At 51.9% G+C, this 14,313-nt stretch overlaps 1 protein-coding gene across 4 annotated transcripts in view; it reads left to right on the top strand.

Annotated features, from left to right (window-relative positions):
• Positions 1-14,313, top strand: part of LOC121272329 (rho guanine nucleotide exchange factor 15-like) — a 64,143-nt gene that overhangs the window by 27,945 nt on the left and 21,885 nt on the right. For 3 of the 4 annotated variants that reach the window (XM_041178950.1, XM_041178946.1, XM_041178948.1), the window contains exons 2-5: positions 403-955; positions 4,588-5,466; positions 8,383-8,440; positions 11,443-11,498. In XM_041178950.1, the coding sequence (XP_041034884.1) occupies positions 403-955; positions 4,588-5,466; positions 8,383-8,440; positions 11,443-11,498 (1,546 nt within the window). Of the gene's footprint in view, positions 1-359; positions 956-4,587; positions 5,467-8,382; positions 8,441-11,442; positions 11,499-14,313 lie in introns of all 4 variants that reach the window. The other variant, XM_041178947.1, reaches the window with a different exon arrangement.

The raw sequence follows: 14,313 nt of genomic DNA, 5'->3' as shown, positions 1-14,313 counted from the left end.
TTTTGATGGTGTTGGTTGGTTGGGTGGGGGGTTGGGGTAGATAAAGACTGGCCCAGGACACCCCAAGGGTTTGGAGAGAACTCCCTTGCTCTTCTCTGAAGCGGGTCACGGTTGGATATTTTGGTTCCAGTGTTGAGGTGGCGAGCAGTTCGAACGCTGCCCGGTGGAATTTGTCGGGAGGTTTTGTGGGGTTTTTTTTTTTGGAGTCTGGGGTCTTTATTCCTGTGAATCTGGCTCAGGAGCGCTAAGTGGATGTCTAAACCGCTCTTAACTCCCAGCTCCTACGTGTTGTATACCTCACGTTGAATTCGATGGCAGTTATTAAATTTGAACCCGCTTTTGTTTGTCGTACTTTTCAGAAACATGTTGGTTGTTGACGGGGGGATCTTTTTGTGATTCAAGATGGCGTCGATGGCCAACGGGCCCCCAGAGATGGAAGTGCAGAAACGGGCCGGGAAGCAGCAGCCCAGACCACCCCTTAAACCAAAGCCCCCCGTGCCGGGCCATGGTGCCAGGAAGCAGGACGGAACCCGCGCCTCCGCCGGTCTAGAACCTTCCGCTGAGGCCGACGTCTTGAGGAGCAGCGATGGGGCGCAGTCAACTGGCCCCCCCGTCCCCACCAGGCGGAGGGCCTCGGGCGCCGCGCCGGAGGGGGGCGAGGCCCTCTCCAGTTCTGGAAACGTCCGGAAGATGCGGGAATTGTTCCAGCAAGCGCTGAGCCTGCCGGAGGGAGAAAAGGCAGCGGCCAAGGATAAGTCGGCTCGGGGCCTCCAGCAGTCGGAGGTGGCGAGGGTACCCCCTGCCAGAGCCATGCCGGTGCCCAAAGCCCGGCTGAAACGCATGGCAAGGGTAGCAGTGCCTCCGCACCCGCTGGTGAATGACAGCAGCGGTCAGGTGCCACCGGTGGCCAAGGTGCGGCCCTCTGTCTCGCCCCCAAGCCGAGGAGCTGCAAAAGGTACTTCGGGTGGTGGAAACGATCATTCACGCCCCCCCCCCCCCCCTCATGTGACATGCCAGCTCAGTGGGTAGCACCCCTCGCCCCCAAGTCGTAAGGTCGTGGGTTCTATTCCCGCTTGGAGTCTTTCAAGCACAAAATCCAGGCCAACACTCAATGGGGCAGCACTGAGGGAGTGCTGCATGGTCGGAGGTGGTTCCTTTTGCATAGCTTTAAACTTAATGTTTGTTGAAGGATAAATGTTGGCCTGGAAACCCAGGGAGAACTCCCCTGCTCTTCTTACATGTGAGGGCGGACAGGGCCTCAGTTTAATGTCTCATCCAAAAGGAAAAGGCACTTTCAACAGTGCAGCACTCCCTCGGTAACCACAGTGGGAGCGTGTGCCTAGATTAGTTGCTCAAGTCTTGACTCCACCCCACCCCTCTTACACCGCCTGACTCAGAGGTGAGAGAGCTGAGTGACCCAGAGCTGACACACGCAATGACAGGCCCAAGGTCAACTATGATAGCAGTTGAGGTCAAAACAGCCTGCAGCCTCTCTCTGAATGTCCACCCGAGTGGGATGGTGGAGGGAATGCCCGTTGCCTGATGACCATGTCCATAGCAAGCGCTGCTAACTTTTTGGGTGGGAAACAAATGTGCATCAGAGAGAATTTAAATCCAAGCTGCAAAGCTTGGCACTTTCTTGAGAAGCCACCTGGGGCTCATCGGCAGAAGATGTCACCCATCTTAAGCCGTGGTCAGTTTTGGCTTAGTCGGTGCCACGCTCTTGCCTCCGAGCCCCAAGGCTGTGGGTTTGAACCCCCAACTCCAGCGCCTCAGGAGTGCTTATTTGAGGCTGAAGCCTCAGCTCAGTGCTGAGTGGGGTGTGCTGCACTGTCAGGGACCTTCCACCCAGACTGGGCTTGCCTGGGTAGGGTGGGTGTTACGATTCGGAGAAGGGTTTGGGGAGGGGGCAGATCTTGACCAACATTTCTACCACAATCAAAACAGATTAACCGATTGTTTAGCTGGTAGTGGGATCTTGGTGTGAGCCAGTTGTCAGTCACGTTTCCCCTCAGTAATGGCATTTAAAATCATCAGTCAGGTTTACAATGTGGCTCAGTTATACTTGCTAGAAGCTACATATATCCATAGGCAGAGACCTGTCCTCTGCAGGTAAAAGGAACATGTCCAAGCATTGTGCCTTTTTTTGAATTGAACAAAAACAATAGTTGCCTGGTTCATTCTCCAAGACAATGCCTTGACTTTCCAACCAATCAGCTCCCTTTTCTCATGCAGTTTAAATTCTTGTTCCCTTTGAAACTTGGCTTTCTTATGCCTGTCCTTTGACAGCTTGTCTCCTTTCTTCAACAGTGTTTCACCCTGTCTGTCCGAGAGGTAGTGGTGAGTCCTTCTCTGCCCCAACCCCGGCCCTCTATCTCTATAACCTCCTCCAACCCTACAACCCTCCGCGGTCTCTGCACTCCTCCAATTCTGACCCCTTACACAACACCTGCTTTCCATCACTTCACTATTAATGGCCATGTCTTCAGCTGCCTGGGTCCTAAGGTCTGGAATTCATGACATCCTAACCTCTCTCTGTGTATATTTCTCTCTCTCTCTCTCTCTGTGTCTCTCTCTCTGTGTGTGTGTGTCTCTCACTGTGTGTGTGTGTGTCTCTCACTGTGTGTGTGTGTGTGTGTCTCTCACTGTGTGTGTGTGTGTGTGTCTCTCACTGTGTGTGTGTGTGTGTGTCTCTCACTGTGTGTGTGTGTGTGTGTCTGTCTCACTGTGTGTGTGTGTGTGTGTCTGTCTCACTGTGTGTGTGTGTGTGTGTCTGTCTCACTGTGTGTGTGTGTCTGTCTCAGTGTGTGTGTGTCTGTCTCACTCTGTTTGTGTGTGCGTGTGTGTCTGTCTCACTCTGTTTGTGTGTGCGTGTGTGTCTGTCTCACTCTGTGTGTGTGTGTGTCTGTCTCTGTGTGTGTGTGTGTGTGTGTCTGTCTCACTGTGTGTGTGTGTGTCTGTCTCACTGTGTGTGTGTGTGTATGTGTCTCTCAGTGTGTGTGTGTGTGTGTGTGTGTCTGTCTCACTGTGTGTGTGTGTGTCTGTCTCACTGTGTGTGTGTGTGTGTGTGTCTGTCTCACTGTGTGTGTGTGTCTGTCTCACTGTGTGTGTGTGTCTGTCTCACTGTGTGTGTGTGTGTGTCTGTCTGTCTCACTGTGTGTGTGTGTGTGTCTGTCTGTCTCACTGTGTGTGTGTGTGTGTGTCTGTCTCACTGTGTGTGTGTGTGTGTCTGTCTCACTCTGTGTGTGTGTGTGTGTGTGTGTGTGTGTGTCTGTCTCACTCTGTGTGTGTGTGTCTGTCTCACTCTGTGTGTGTGTGTGTGTGTGTGTCTGTCTCACTCTGTGTGTGTGTCTGTCTCACTCTGTGTGTGTGTTTGTCTCACTGTGTGTGTGTGTGTGTGTGTGTGTGTCTCACTCTGTGTGTGTGTGTCTCACTCTGTGTGTGTGTGTGTGTGTTTGTGTGTGTGTGTCTCACTCTGTGTGTGTGTGTGTGTGTCTGTCTCACTCTGTGTGTGTGTGTGTGTGTGTGTCTGTCTCACTCTGTGTGTGTGTGTGTCTGTCTCACTCTGTGTGTGTGTGTGTGTGTCTGTCTCACTCTGTTTGTGTGTGTGTGTGTGTCTGTCTCACTCTGTGTGTGTGTGTGTGTGTGTGTGTCTGTCTCACTGTGTGTGTGTGTGTGTCTGTCTCACTGTGTGTGTGTGTGTGTGTCTCACTCTGTGTGTGTGTGTGTCTCACTCTGTGTGTGTGTGTGTGTGTGTGTGTGTGTGTGTGTCTGTCTCACTCTGTGTGTGTGTGTGTCTGTCTCACTCTGTGTGTGTGTGTGTGTGTGTGTGTCACTGTGTGTGTGTGTCGGTCTCACTCTGTGTGTGTCTCTCTCTCTTTGTGTGTGTGTGTGTCTCTCTCTTGTGTCTCTCTTTCTGTGTGTCTCTCTCTTTCTGTCTCTCTCTGTGTGTTTGTGTGTCTCTCTCTCTCTGTCTTGTCTGTTGCTGTCTCTCTCTCTTTGTCTCTGTCTCTCCTTTTAAGATGCCCCTTAAAACTTATCTCATGGCCTGGATTTTACGGCCCCTCCCCCACAGCTGGACACTATTGTCCCGCCGAACTGAATGGAGCTTTAAATGGCTTGCCGCATTTGCTGGGGGGTGGGGTGTTGGGTGGGTGGGCAGGTAGACGCGCCGCGGCGGCGGCGGGGGGGGGTGTTGGGTGGGTGGGCAGGTAGACGCGCCACGGCGGCGGCGGTGGGGGGGGGTGTTGGGTGGGTGGGCAGGTAGACGCGCCACGGCGGCGGCGGTGGGGGGGGGTGTTGGGTGGGTGGGCAGGTAGACGCGCCGCGGCGGCGGCGGGGGGGGGTGTTGGGTGGGTGGGCAGGTAGACGCGCCACGGCGGCGGCGGTGGGGGGGGGTGTTGGGTGGGTGGGCAGGTAGACGCGCCGTGGGTGGGGGGGGGCAGGGTTGGGGGTGGCAGGTGGACGCGCCGTTGGGGGAGGGGGGGGTCTCTTGCGACATTAAAGGCGCTATATAAATGCGAGGTGTTGCTGAGTGATGCCGAGATGCACGAGCGAGTGACCGATAGCCTGATGCCTCTTTTACAGGACCGAAACCGGAGGAGACGCGGGATCAGGGTGACCCGGCTGGAGATGGTGAGGCCGAGCGGCGCTGTTCGCCCACCTGCCCGTGCGTGTGCCACACGACACGACCCGGGATGGTCCTCGTCTGGAGACCCGCGTCCGTCGCCCAGGAGGGCGTGGACCAGCTGGACAACTCTCTGTCGGACTCGTCGGAGAGCGGGGGCGGGGCCAAGCCGTTTCGCTACGTCATGCGCGTGACCGAGGGGGGCCGCGAGGACACTTCGGAGGAGGAGGAGGACCACCACCAGCACGTGCGATGCAGCGGCCGCCCGGGCTGGACCGTGCCCGAGATCAGCCTCACGGGGACGGAGGCGGCCGGAGAGCGGGAGGGAGATGGCGGTCAGCCGCCCGGCTCCGCCTCCGCCTCCGTCTCCACGGCGACGGTGACCGAGGGTGGCGCAGGGCCCGCCCTCCCCGAGCCGGGCGGACCACCCGGGGCCTCGGCGGGCAAGGGGCTCGATCGGGCGCACGGGGCCCCGCTCCCCGGGGGCACTGCCAGGCCGGCGGCTGCCAATCAGCTGCCCAAACCCCCTCGCCGGAATAAGCCCGCCAGGCAGTCGTCGCTGGCGGGCAAGGGGGCTCCGTTGCCCCACAGGAGGCTGGCCCAGGTCCGGCGGTCCGACCTTGACCCGCCCTCCCGCATCAGGCAGCGGTACACGGCCAGCGACCTGGACAAAATTTCGCAGTGCGTGGACGGGCTGAACCTGCATTTTCGGAAGCTGGGCCCGCCCCCTTCTCTGCCCCCTGAAGCCCTGAAGCCTCTGAGCCCCAAAGTAACCCGCTCGGCGCCTCCGAGCCCCAAGGAGAAGCACCTGCAGGCCATCTACGACGAGATTGGCACAGGTACCCGCAGCTTCTCAAACCTTTTCTGAGGCGTCGCTTGTGCCAGTTCCCAATCCCAATCCTTCTCCCCACCTCCCCCCCCCCCCCCCTAGAAGTCGGGCAAGTCCTACCCCATCTGGACTTGCATAGAAACTAGGAGCAGGAGTAGGCCACTTCGAGCCTGCTCCACCATTCATCGTGCTCATGGCTGATCATCCAACTCAATAGCCTGCTCCCGCTTTCTCCCCATCCCCTTCAATCCCTTTCACCCCAAGAGCTCTATCTAACTCCTTCTCGAAAACATGCAACCTCAGAATCCCTCACCGCAGAAGGGGCCCTTCAGCCCATCGAGTCTGCACCGACACGTGAGAAACACCTGACCTACCTACCTAACCCCATTTACCAGCACTAGGCCCCATAGCCTTGAATGTTATGACGTGCCAAGTGCTCATCCAGGTATTTTTTAAAGGATGTGAGGCAACCCGCCTCCACCACCCTCCCAGGTAGCACATTCCAGACCCTCACCACCCTCTGGGTAAAAAGGTTTTTCCTCACATCCCCCCTAAACCTCCTGCCCCTCACCTTGAACTTATGTCCCCTTGTTACTGACCTTTCAACTAAGGGGAACAGCTGCTTCCCATCCACCCTGTCCATGCCCCTCATAATCTTGTACACAATGTTTTGGCCTCGACTACTTTCTGTGGTAGCAAATTCCACAGGCTCACCACTGTCTGGGTGAAGAAATTCCTCCTCATCTCAGTCCTAAATGGTCTACCCCCGTATCCTCAGACTGTGACCCCTGGTTCTGGACTCCCCCACCATCGGGAACATCCAGCATCTACCCTTGGATGTACGTCAAGGGGCAGATTTTTATGGTTTCTCCCGCCAGCGGGACTTACTGGTCCCAAAAAGTCAATGGATTTTTTTGAACGGCTTGCCGCATTTTACAGCCCCCCACCCCCACTACCACCACCACCACCACAGGAGTGTAAAATTCCGCCCAAAGAGTGCAGGCAGTTATGGGGCAACCAATCCATGCTCTAACCCTGGCCTGGTGATGGAAGGACCCCTTTAAATCCTGCATCCACTGCGATGTTTCACACCCCTTCCCCCGCCCCACCCTTTTCACCCTTTCTTCCCCCTCATAGGCAATGGTCTCTTTCACCATGGGCCTTGGGTCCCCATCAGGGTTTCCCAGGAAACCCTGCTAGAAAAGTGAAGTCTTCTGCTTTAGCTACCCCCATGTGTCCCATTATTGGCTAAAAGACCCTGTAATCTGTTGGATTATTGCTTTAGAAAAAAAATAAAAGCGACATGCTGTCGAAACTTTTCATCTTGCACTCATCAGGACACAATCACAAGAGTACCAGATCTCAAAGGCAGCAACTGTATTTAATCTCATCTTCTCATGCAGTATAAATTGTTGTTCCCGTTGAGATTTGGTACTCTTGCGATTGTGTCCTGATGAGTGCAAGATGAAAAGCTTTGACAGAATGTCTCTTTTCTTTCAGCAATACTCAAGTTCCGCACTGCCAATCTGTTGGATCCTTATTCTCACTGACCAATTGAACACAGGAGCATTTATAAAGCTCTGGTACCCACAGGCCCAGGCAGCAGGTGGTTGAGGGGGTGGGTTTCCCCCCCAACCCTATCCGACTGTCTGCCCCTCTTCCATGGCTATATTTGCGGCCAGTTGTCCCTGGAGAGGACACTGGAGGCCTTCTGTGATTGGTGGGCATCGTGAGGGCTGGGGTGCATCATTGGCCCCCACAACAACATTTTGTTTCGATTTGCTGAATTCCTTTCAGAATTTTGTCCCTTTTAAGAGACAGGACCCCACCTTCCCCCACAGCCCCCCCCCCCCCCCCCCCCCCCCCCCCCCACCTAAAATTGTTGATTTTATTTTGTTAATTTATCCCCTTTTGGTCGATTGGTTACACTCAACAGGACATATAAAGCTCTGGTGAGAGGCCACAACTAGAGTATTGTCTCGTTGCCATACTTTAGGAAGGATGTGAGGGTCCTTGAGATGAGATTTACTGGAATGGCCCCGGGGATGAGGGAATTTAGCCAAGAGGTTGGGTTGGAGAATCTGGGGCTGTTCTCCTTGGAGCGAATGGGACTGAGGGGAGATTTGATAGAGGTGGACAAGATTGTGACAGGTTTAGAGAAGGTAGATAAAGAAAAACTGTTCCCATTGGCTAATGGTTCAAGGACTAGGGTGACACAGATTTAAGGTTTTGGGGGAGAGACACATTGGTGGACATGAGGAAGAACTATTTTTATACAGTGAGTGCGTAGGTGACCTGGACCTCGCTGCCTGCGAGGGTGGTGGAGGTGGAGATGATCAATGATTTCAAAATAATATTGGATGGAGACTTGATAGAAATAAACTTGCAGGGCTATGGCGGGGGGTTGGGGGGGGGTGGTGGTGGTTGGGGGAATGGGACTGACTGGATTTCTCTAGAGAGATGGGCCAAATGGCCTCCTTCTGTGCCATCATGACTCCATGACCTTTCCTGATCATGTTGAAATAGAAGGGGTAAGAGTGTAGATGGGGGAAGGAGAGCTGCTGGAAGTGAAAGACTGAGCTAGTTCCCTTAGCAAAAGCCTACTCAGCCTTGCCCTATCCCTTTGAGCCTTCTGAATCTAGTGCTTTGATTTCACAGGCAGCCTGACTAGCCTTCCACGAACCAGTCGAGACAAGGAATGTTGACAGAGTAGTCAACAGCTTGAGCCAGTCTTCTTCATTCTCACCTCTTAAGGTGCCTGGATGGTGATCAGAAGCTGATATTCCAGACCATGAAAACCAGGCCCAAATGTAACACAACCCCCACCCCCCCTCAATATTGTTTTGTAGCCTCCAGAGACAAATGGAGGATAAATCGCTCAGTAGGGACATTGGCTGATTTGGTTGCGTGTGGTTGATGTTGACAGGTGTTGACGACGATTCAGGGGACGATTATGAGGCTTATTTGGAGATTCTCGAGAGCAGGTCAGATCTCTTCTGTTGTTCTCCTCGCTAAACTCCTTGTGCTGTTGTGGTATATCTTCCTCGAAAAGGGCGATCTCTCCATCATACAATTCCTCGGTGGGCTAAAATTTCAGGACGTTGTGGTGTTGAGCTCAATAGGACACAGAGCTTTTTAGACTCGGGGTGTCGGCTGGGGCTCTGCTGGCCGGATACTCACTTCTGAGTCACAATGTCGCCCCCCCCCCCCCCCCCCCCCCCCCCCAGTTCAGATCCCACCCCAGGGCTTGAGTGTGAAAATCAAGGCCGACACTCAAGTGCAGTACTGAGGGAGTGCTGCACTGTCAGAGGTGTCGCCTTTCGGATGGGACGTTAAACTGAGTAAATCTGCCTGTTCAGGTGGGCGTAAAAGTACCTGTGGCACTTTTTCAAAGGAGAGCAGGGGAGTTACATCCGGTGTCCCCACCAATATTTATCCCATCAATCAACGTCACAAAAAAACCAGATTATCTGGCTGTGAATGCTGTTTGTGCGAGAACTCGCTCGGCGCAAATTTAACTGCCCCGTTTCCTACATTACAACAGTTACGACACTTCAAAAAGCACCTCATTGGCTGTAAAGTGCTTTGAGACGTTTGCTGATCGTGAACAGCGCTATATAAATGCAAGTCTTTCTTTTTGACTCCACGGATGCATATCGGGGCCCGTGGATAGAGTTTGCACCTCCGTGTCCAGTTACCTCAAATCTCTGAGGCTGGCGGGAGGCCAAGAGTAGGAAGAATTTGTTTTCTTCTTTCTTTTATGGGATGTGGGCCTCGCTGGCTGGGCCCAGCATCCCTAGTTAGACCATAAGACATAGGAGCAGAAATTAGGCCATTCGGCCCATCGAGTCTGCTCCGCCATTCAGTCATGGCTGATATGTTTCTCAACCCCATTCTCCCGCCTTCTCCCCGTAACCTCTGATCCCCTTACCAATCAAGAACCTATCTATCTCGGTCTTAAATACACTTAGTTGCCCCTTGAGAAGGTGGTGGGGAGCTTACCACCTTGAACAGCTGCAGCCCGTGTGGGGTGAGTACACCCACAGCGCTGTTGGGGAGGGAGTTCATGGGATTTTGGCCGGGCGATGTGCAGTTTGAGGGAACCTCGGGTCTCAATGGGCTTCTCGTGACCCTCCCTTTTTGTGTGTTGAGGAGGAGAGGGCGGGAGGCATGCTGCACGGCTACAAGTTGACTTGTCGTTGGCACTGCACACGAGGGTCGTCGGAGAGACATGTCCGCTCAACCCCACCTCCTGAGTATGGCCTCCCAGGTTGACGGCACTCGGTCAAAGGTCACCTGAGGTAAGCGCTGGGCCGAGAATGAGCTCAGCGGCAAGAGGGCTTGGAGGCAACACCAGGTTAGTTCAGCCTCGCTCAAGAGAGGGGAGCTTTTAAATATGTAAGCGGGCCCTCCCATCTCATGGCGACCTGTTTTCTTCAAAGCATTATTAAAACATTCTTTTACATGCAGCACTTTCAGGTTCAGAGTGGTAGCAGGTATTGTAATTTAGATGGGGATTTGTGACTAATTAGCGAATCGTTCTAAAAGTGGTCCCTCAGCCAAATAAAAAGGTTTGAGAATGACTGAATTGAATGGCGGAGAACATAACGTACAAATTAGGACCAGGAGTAGGCCATTCGGCCCCCTCGAGCCTGCTCTGCCATTCGCTAAGATCATGGCTAATCCGATTGTGGCCTTAACTCCACTTTCCTGTCTGCTCTCCCCCCATAATCCTCGAATCCCTTGTCGATCAAAGCTCAGCCTTGAATATATTCAGCGACCCGGCCTCCACTGCTCTCTGCGGAAGAGAATTCCGAACGCTAATGACCCTCGGAGAGGGGAAATTCCTCCTCATCTCCCTCTTAAATGGGAGACCCCTTATTTGGAAACTGTGCCCCTTAATTCCAGATTCCCTCATGAGGGGAAACGTCCTCTCAGCATCTACCCTGCAGAGCCCCCTCGTGAATCTTATATGTTTCAATAAGATCACCTCTCATCCTGCTAAGCTCCAAACGGAACAGGCCCAACCTGCTCAATCCATCCGCGTAACACATTTGTCACCTTAATTCCTTGCTGTATCTGCAGTGCTGGCTTTTTGTGATTCGGAGAACAGGCTCGAGGGGCTGAAGGGCCTCGCCCTGCTCCCAAGGGAGTCAAGAAAGGGAAACATGGAGGCAAAAGTTGATGCGTGAGACGATGATGGTCGGTGGTGATACTTGCTTCTCGGCATAATTTGAATCATCTTCATTTTTTAAAAAATATATTTTTAACGACAGGGAGCTGGGCTGGATGAGAAACTGCCAACCGAAGGGGCTTGACAGGGTGGACGCTGAGATGATGTTTCCCCTTGCGGGGGAATCGAGGACTGGGGAGGACACAGTTTAAAAACTTCCATCTAAAATGGAGATGGAAGAGGAATTTCTTCTCTCAGAGGAGCGTTAGTCTGAAATTCTCTTCTACAGAGAACAGTGGAGGCTGGATCATAGAATATATTGAAGGCTGAGTTAGACAGAATTTTGATTGACAAGAGTTATGCCGGGGGGTGGGGGGGGGGGGGTGTGGAGCGGAGACAGGAAAGTGGAATTAAGACCACAGCCAGATCAGCCATGATCTTATTGAATGGCGGAGCAGGCTCGAGGGGCTGAATGGCCTCCTCTTGTTCCTATTTCTTATGGCCAACCACCATCTGTCTAAAAGCAAAATGCTGTGATGCTGGAAATCTGAAACAAAAACAAAAATAGCTGGGAAAACTCGGCAGGTCTGACAGCCTTGGTGGAGAGGAAGGCAGGGTTAATGTTTCGAGTCCGCGTGACTCTTCATCAGAACTATCTGCCTGTACTTGAGTGGTGCACGTGATTAATTGAGTTTCATTCACGCTTTTTGCAAGGAGGGACTCACTTCAAACATAGTGTGCAAGCGAGACTTGTGATTACCCAGATAGGTTGAACTGCCTGTGATATCTGCTTCATTTCATTGTTACCTCCAGGCCTGCAAAGACTGGTAATCAGAAGATGACTAACTGGGAATCCCAATTTCAAAGCGGTAAATAATCAGCAATAATTATACGGAAATATATTTGGGGAGCTGTACTTTATAGATACTGGCCTGTGAAGAGTAACTGTGTACCTAGGGTTACTAAGCCTCCTGGAGTCTTCAGAGGATTGAAGATCAATCTCTGGGACACTGCTGTATGCAACCCTGGAGAAAAATCATTGCGACATTAAAAAAGATCGTGTTTTTAAAAAGATTTTCTTGAACATTTCTCTTCACCAGATATAAAAATATTGAAAATGGGGGATAAAAGGTTGTTTGGCTGACAGTCAAGCATCGTCCAATCGGGTAATGAGTCTTTTTGCTTTCCAATTGGCGTAGGTAGGCCGTGCGTCACAAGGATGGACATGTTGGCCGACCAATGGCTGGAGCTTGGGGCAAGTCATGTGATGAAACCTCCAGGGATGCCTTTATTTACAGCAACCCTCTGTGTTCCAAGTGTTGATGGCTTTTTATTAAAAGTATAAAATTAAGAAACTTCAGACGAACATCATTACCGAGTTTCAAATTAAGTTGGAAGATTTGGGAAATTGCTAAATAGGCCTCACCTGAAGTGTTGTGTCCAACTCCGGGTACCGCGCTCTAAGAAGGACGACAAGGCCTTGGAGAGGGGCCAGGGATGAGGGAACTCAGTTAATGTAGAGAGACAGGAGAAGCTGGGATTGTTCTCCTTGGAGCAGAGAAAGGGGAGATTTCATCGAGGGCATTCAAGATCATGAAGGGTTTTGATAGGGTAAATAAAGAGAACTCGTTCCCAGTGGCAGAATGGACAGTAACCAGAGGGACACAGATTGAAGATAATCGGCAAAAGAGCCAGAGGCAAGATGAGATTTTTGTTTTGTGCATTGAGTTGTTGTGATCTGGAAGGCGCCACCTGAAAGGGTGATGGAAGCAGGTTCAGTCGTGACTTTCCAAAGGGGAATTGAATAAATACTTGAACGGGAAACGTTGCAGGGCTTTGGGGTCAGAGCAGGGGGAAGCGAGAATAATTTGATAGGCTTTTCAAAGAGACAGCAAAGCACTGGGCCAAATGGCCTCCTCATTTACCGCGCCGGTCAATGGCTCTCAGTCGAGGAGTCGTGATTGGGTTGTGTTTTCAAAATTCGACAAGAGCAAGGCTGAGGGTCTCCATGGCATGGGGATGCTGAGAACGGGCCAATGAGGCTCGAGACTGCAAAGTGAGGAGATCAGATGCGTTAAGAACATTCAGGGGAGTGAAAGCAATTGCACTTTTGATAAAATAGAGGAGAGAGAGAGAGAATACGCATAGAGTGACAGAGAGAGATGGATAGCATGAGAGAGACAGAGGAGATGGACAAGGTGACAGAGAGAGAGAGAGAGAGACTGATAGCGAGAGTGAGAGAAACACACACGGACAGAGTGACAGACAGAGGTGGATAGCGTGAGACAGAGAGAGACAGACGAGGAACAGAGTGGCAGACAGAGAGAGCGAGACTGATAGCAAGAGTGAGTGAGAGAGAGACACAGACACGGACAAAGTGATAGACACAGAGAGAGATGGATAGTGTGATAGAGAGACAGAGAAGGCAGACAGAGTAACACTGTATAAACAGGTTCAGAATTAACTCTCTGCCCCTGTCTGAAAATACCAATCTTTATTAACAATTTAATAAGATTTGTAAAATAACTTTAATCATGAATCCACGGTCTAGTTGACACACAACTGAAGATAAATAGGGATAGAAATATGGACAGAGATAATCAGCCAAACTGTGGAATGCCTGTGTTACTTGGGCCAGGGTGAAATGAAGAGCAATGGGCTGAGGATGATTCACGGGGCAGTGTGGATGGATGCCTGTTCTGGATGTCTATTAAAATTTACCATTATTTTTGCAGAAGCCTTTTTCAGAATTAGATAGGAATTACAAAATGGACATGGGCTGCTCCCTATAACTAATCCCTGTTGGCCAGAGAATCATCACAGCATGGCAGGAGGCCATTCGGCCCATTGGATCCTTGCTGGCTCTCTAAGTCCCATTCCCCCTCCGCTCTATCCCCATAGCCCAGCAAGTTTACTTCCCTCAACTATCCACCTAGTTTCCTTTTGAAATCATTTCATCGCCTCCGCTTCCCCCACCCTCGTGGGCAGCAAGTTCCCGGTTATTACCTCTCGCTGTGCTTTAAAAAAAATCTAGTTCTTCCTCACATCCGCCCTGTATCTTTTGCTCAAACCCTTCAATCTATGCCCCACCCCCCCAGCCCTAGTACCATTAGCCAATGGGAACAGCTTTTCCTTGTCTACCTTATCCAAACCTGTCACCATCTTGTCCACCTCTATCAGATCCCCCCCTCAAACTCCTTCACCCCAAGGAGAACAATCCCAGCTTCTCCAATCCAACCCTTGTATCTAAAATCCCTCGTCCCTGGAACCATTCTGGTAAATCACCTCTGCACCCTCTCAATGATCCTCACATCTTTCCTAAACTGTGGCGACCAGAACTGGGCACGATAGTCTAGTTGTGACCCAACCGGGGTTAGGTTTGTAACCTAGGTTAAATTCAGCATAACTTCCCTGCTTGTGTATTTAATACCCCTATTTATGAAGGCCAAGATCCCATGTGCTTTGCTAAACACACTCTCAATATGCCTTGCCATCTCCAAAGACTGATGTACAGCACTGTGGGTGTTACCTACACCACATGAGACTGCAGCGGTTCGAGAAGGCGGCTCACCACCATCTTCTCAAGGGGCAGCTAGGGATGGGCAATAAATGCTGGCCCAGCCAGCGAAGCCCACATCCTGTGAATGAATAAAAATTAACATGCATCCCAGGTTCCTCTGTCCC

The sequence above is a fragment of the Carcharodon carcharias genome, chromosome 33 (assembly GCF_017639515.1).
Source record: "Carcharodon carcharias isolate sCarCar2 chromosome 33, sCarCar2.pri, whole genome shotgun sequence".
NCBI lineage: Eukaryota > Metazoa > Chordata > Chondrichthyes > Lamniformes > Lamnidae > Carcharodon > Carcharodon carcharias.
Note: the sequence above shows the minus strand (reverse complement) of the source record. Positions and strands in the feature narration are given on the sequence as shown.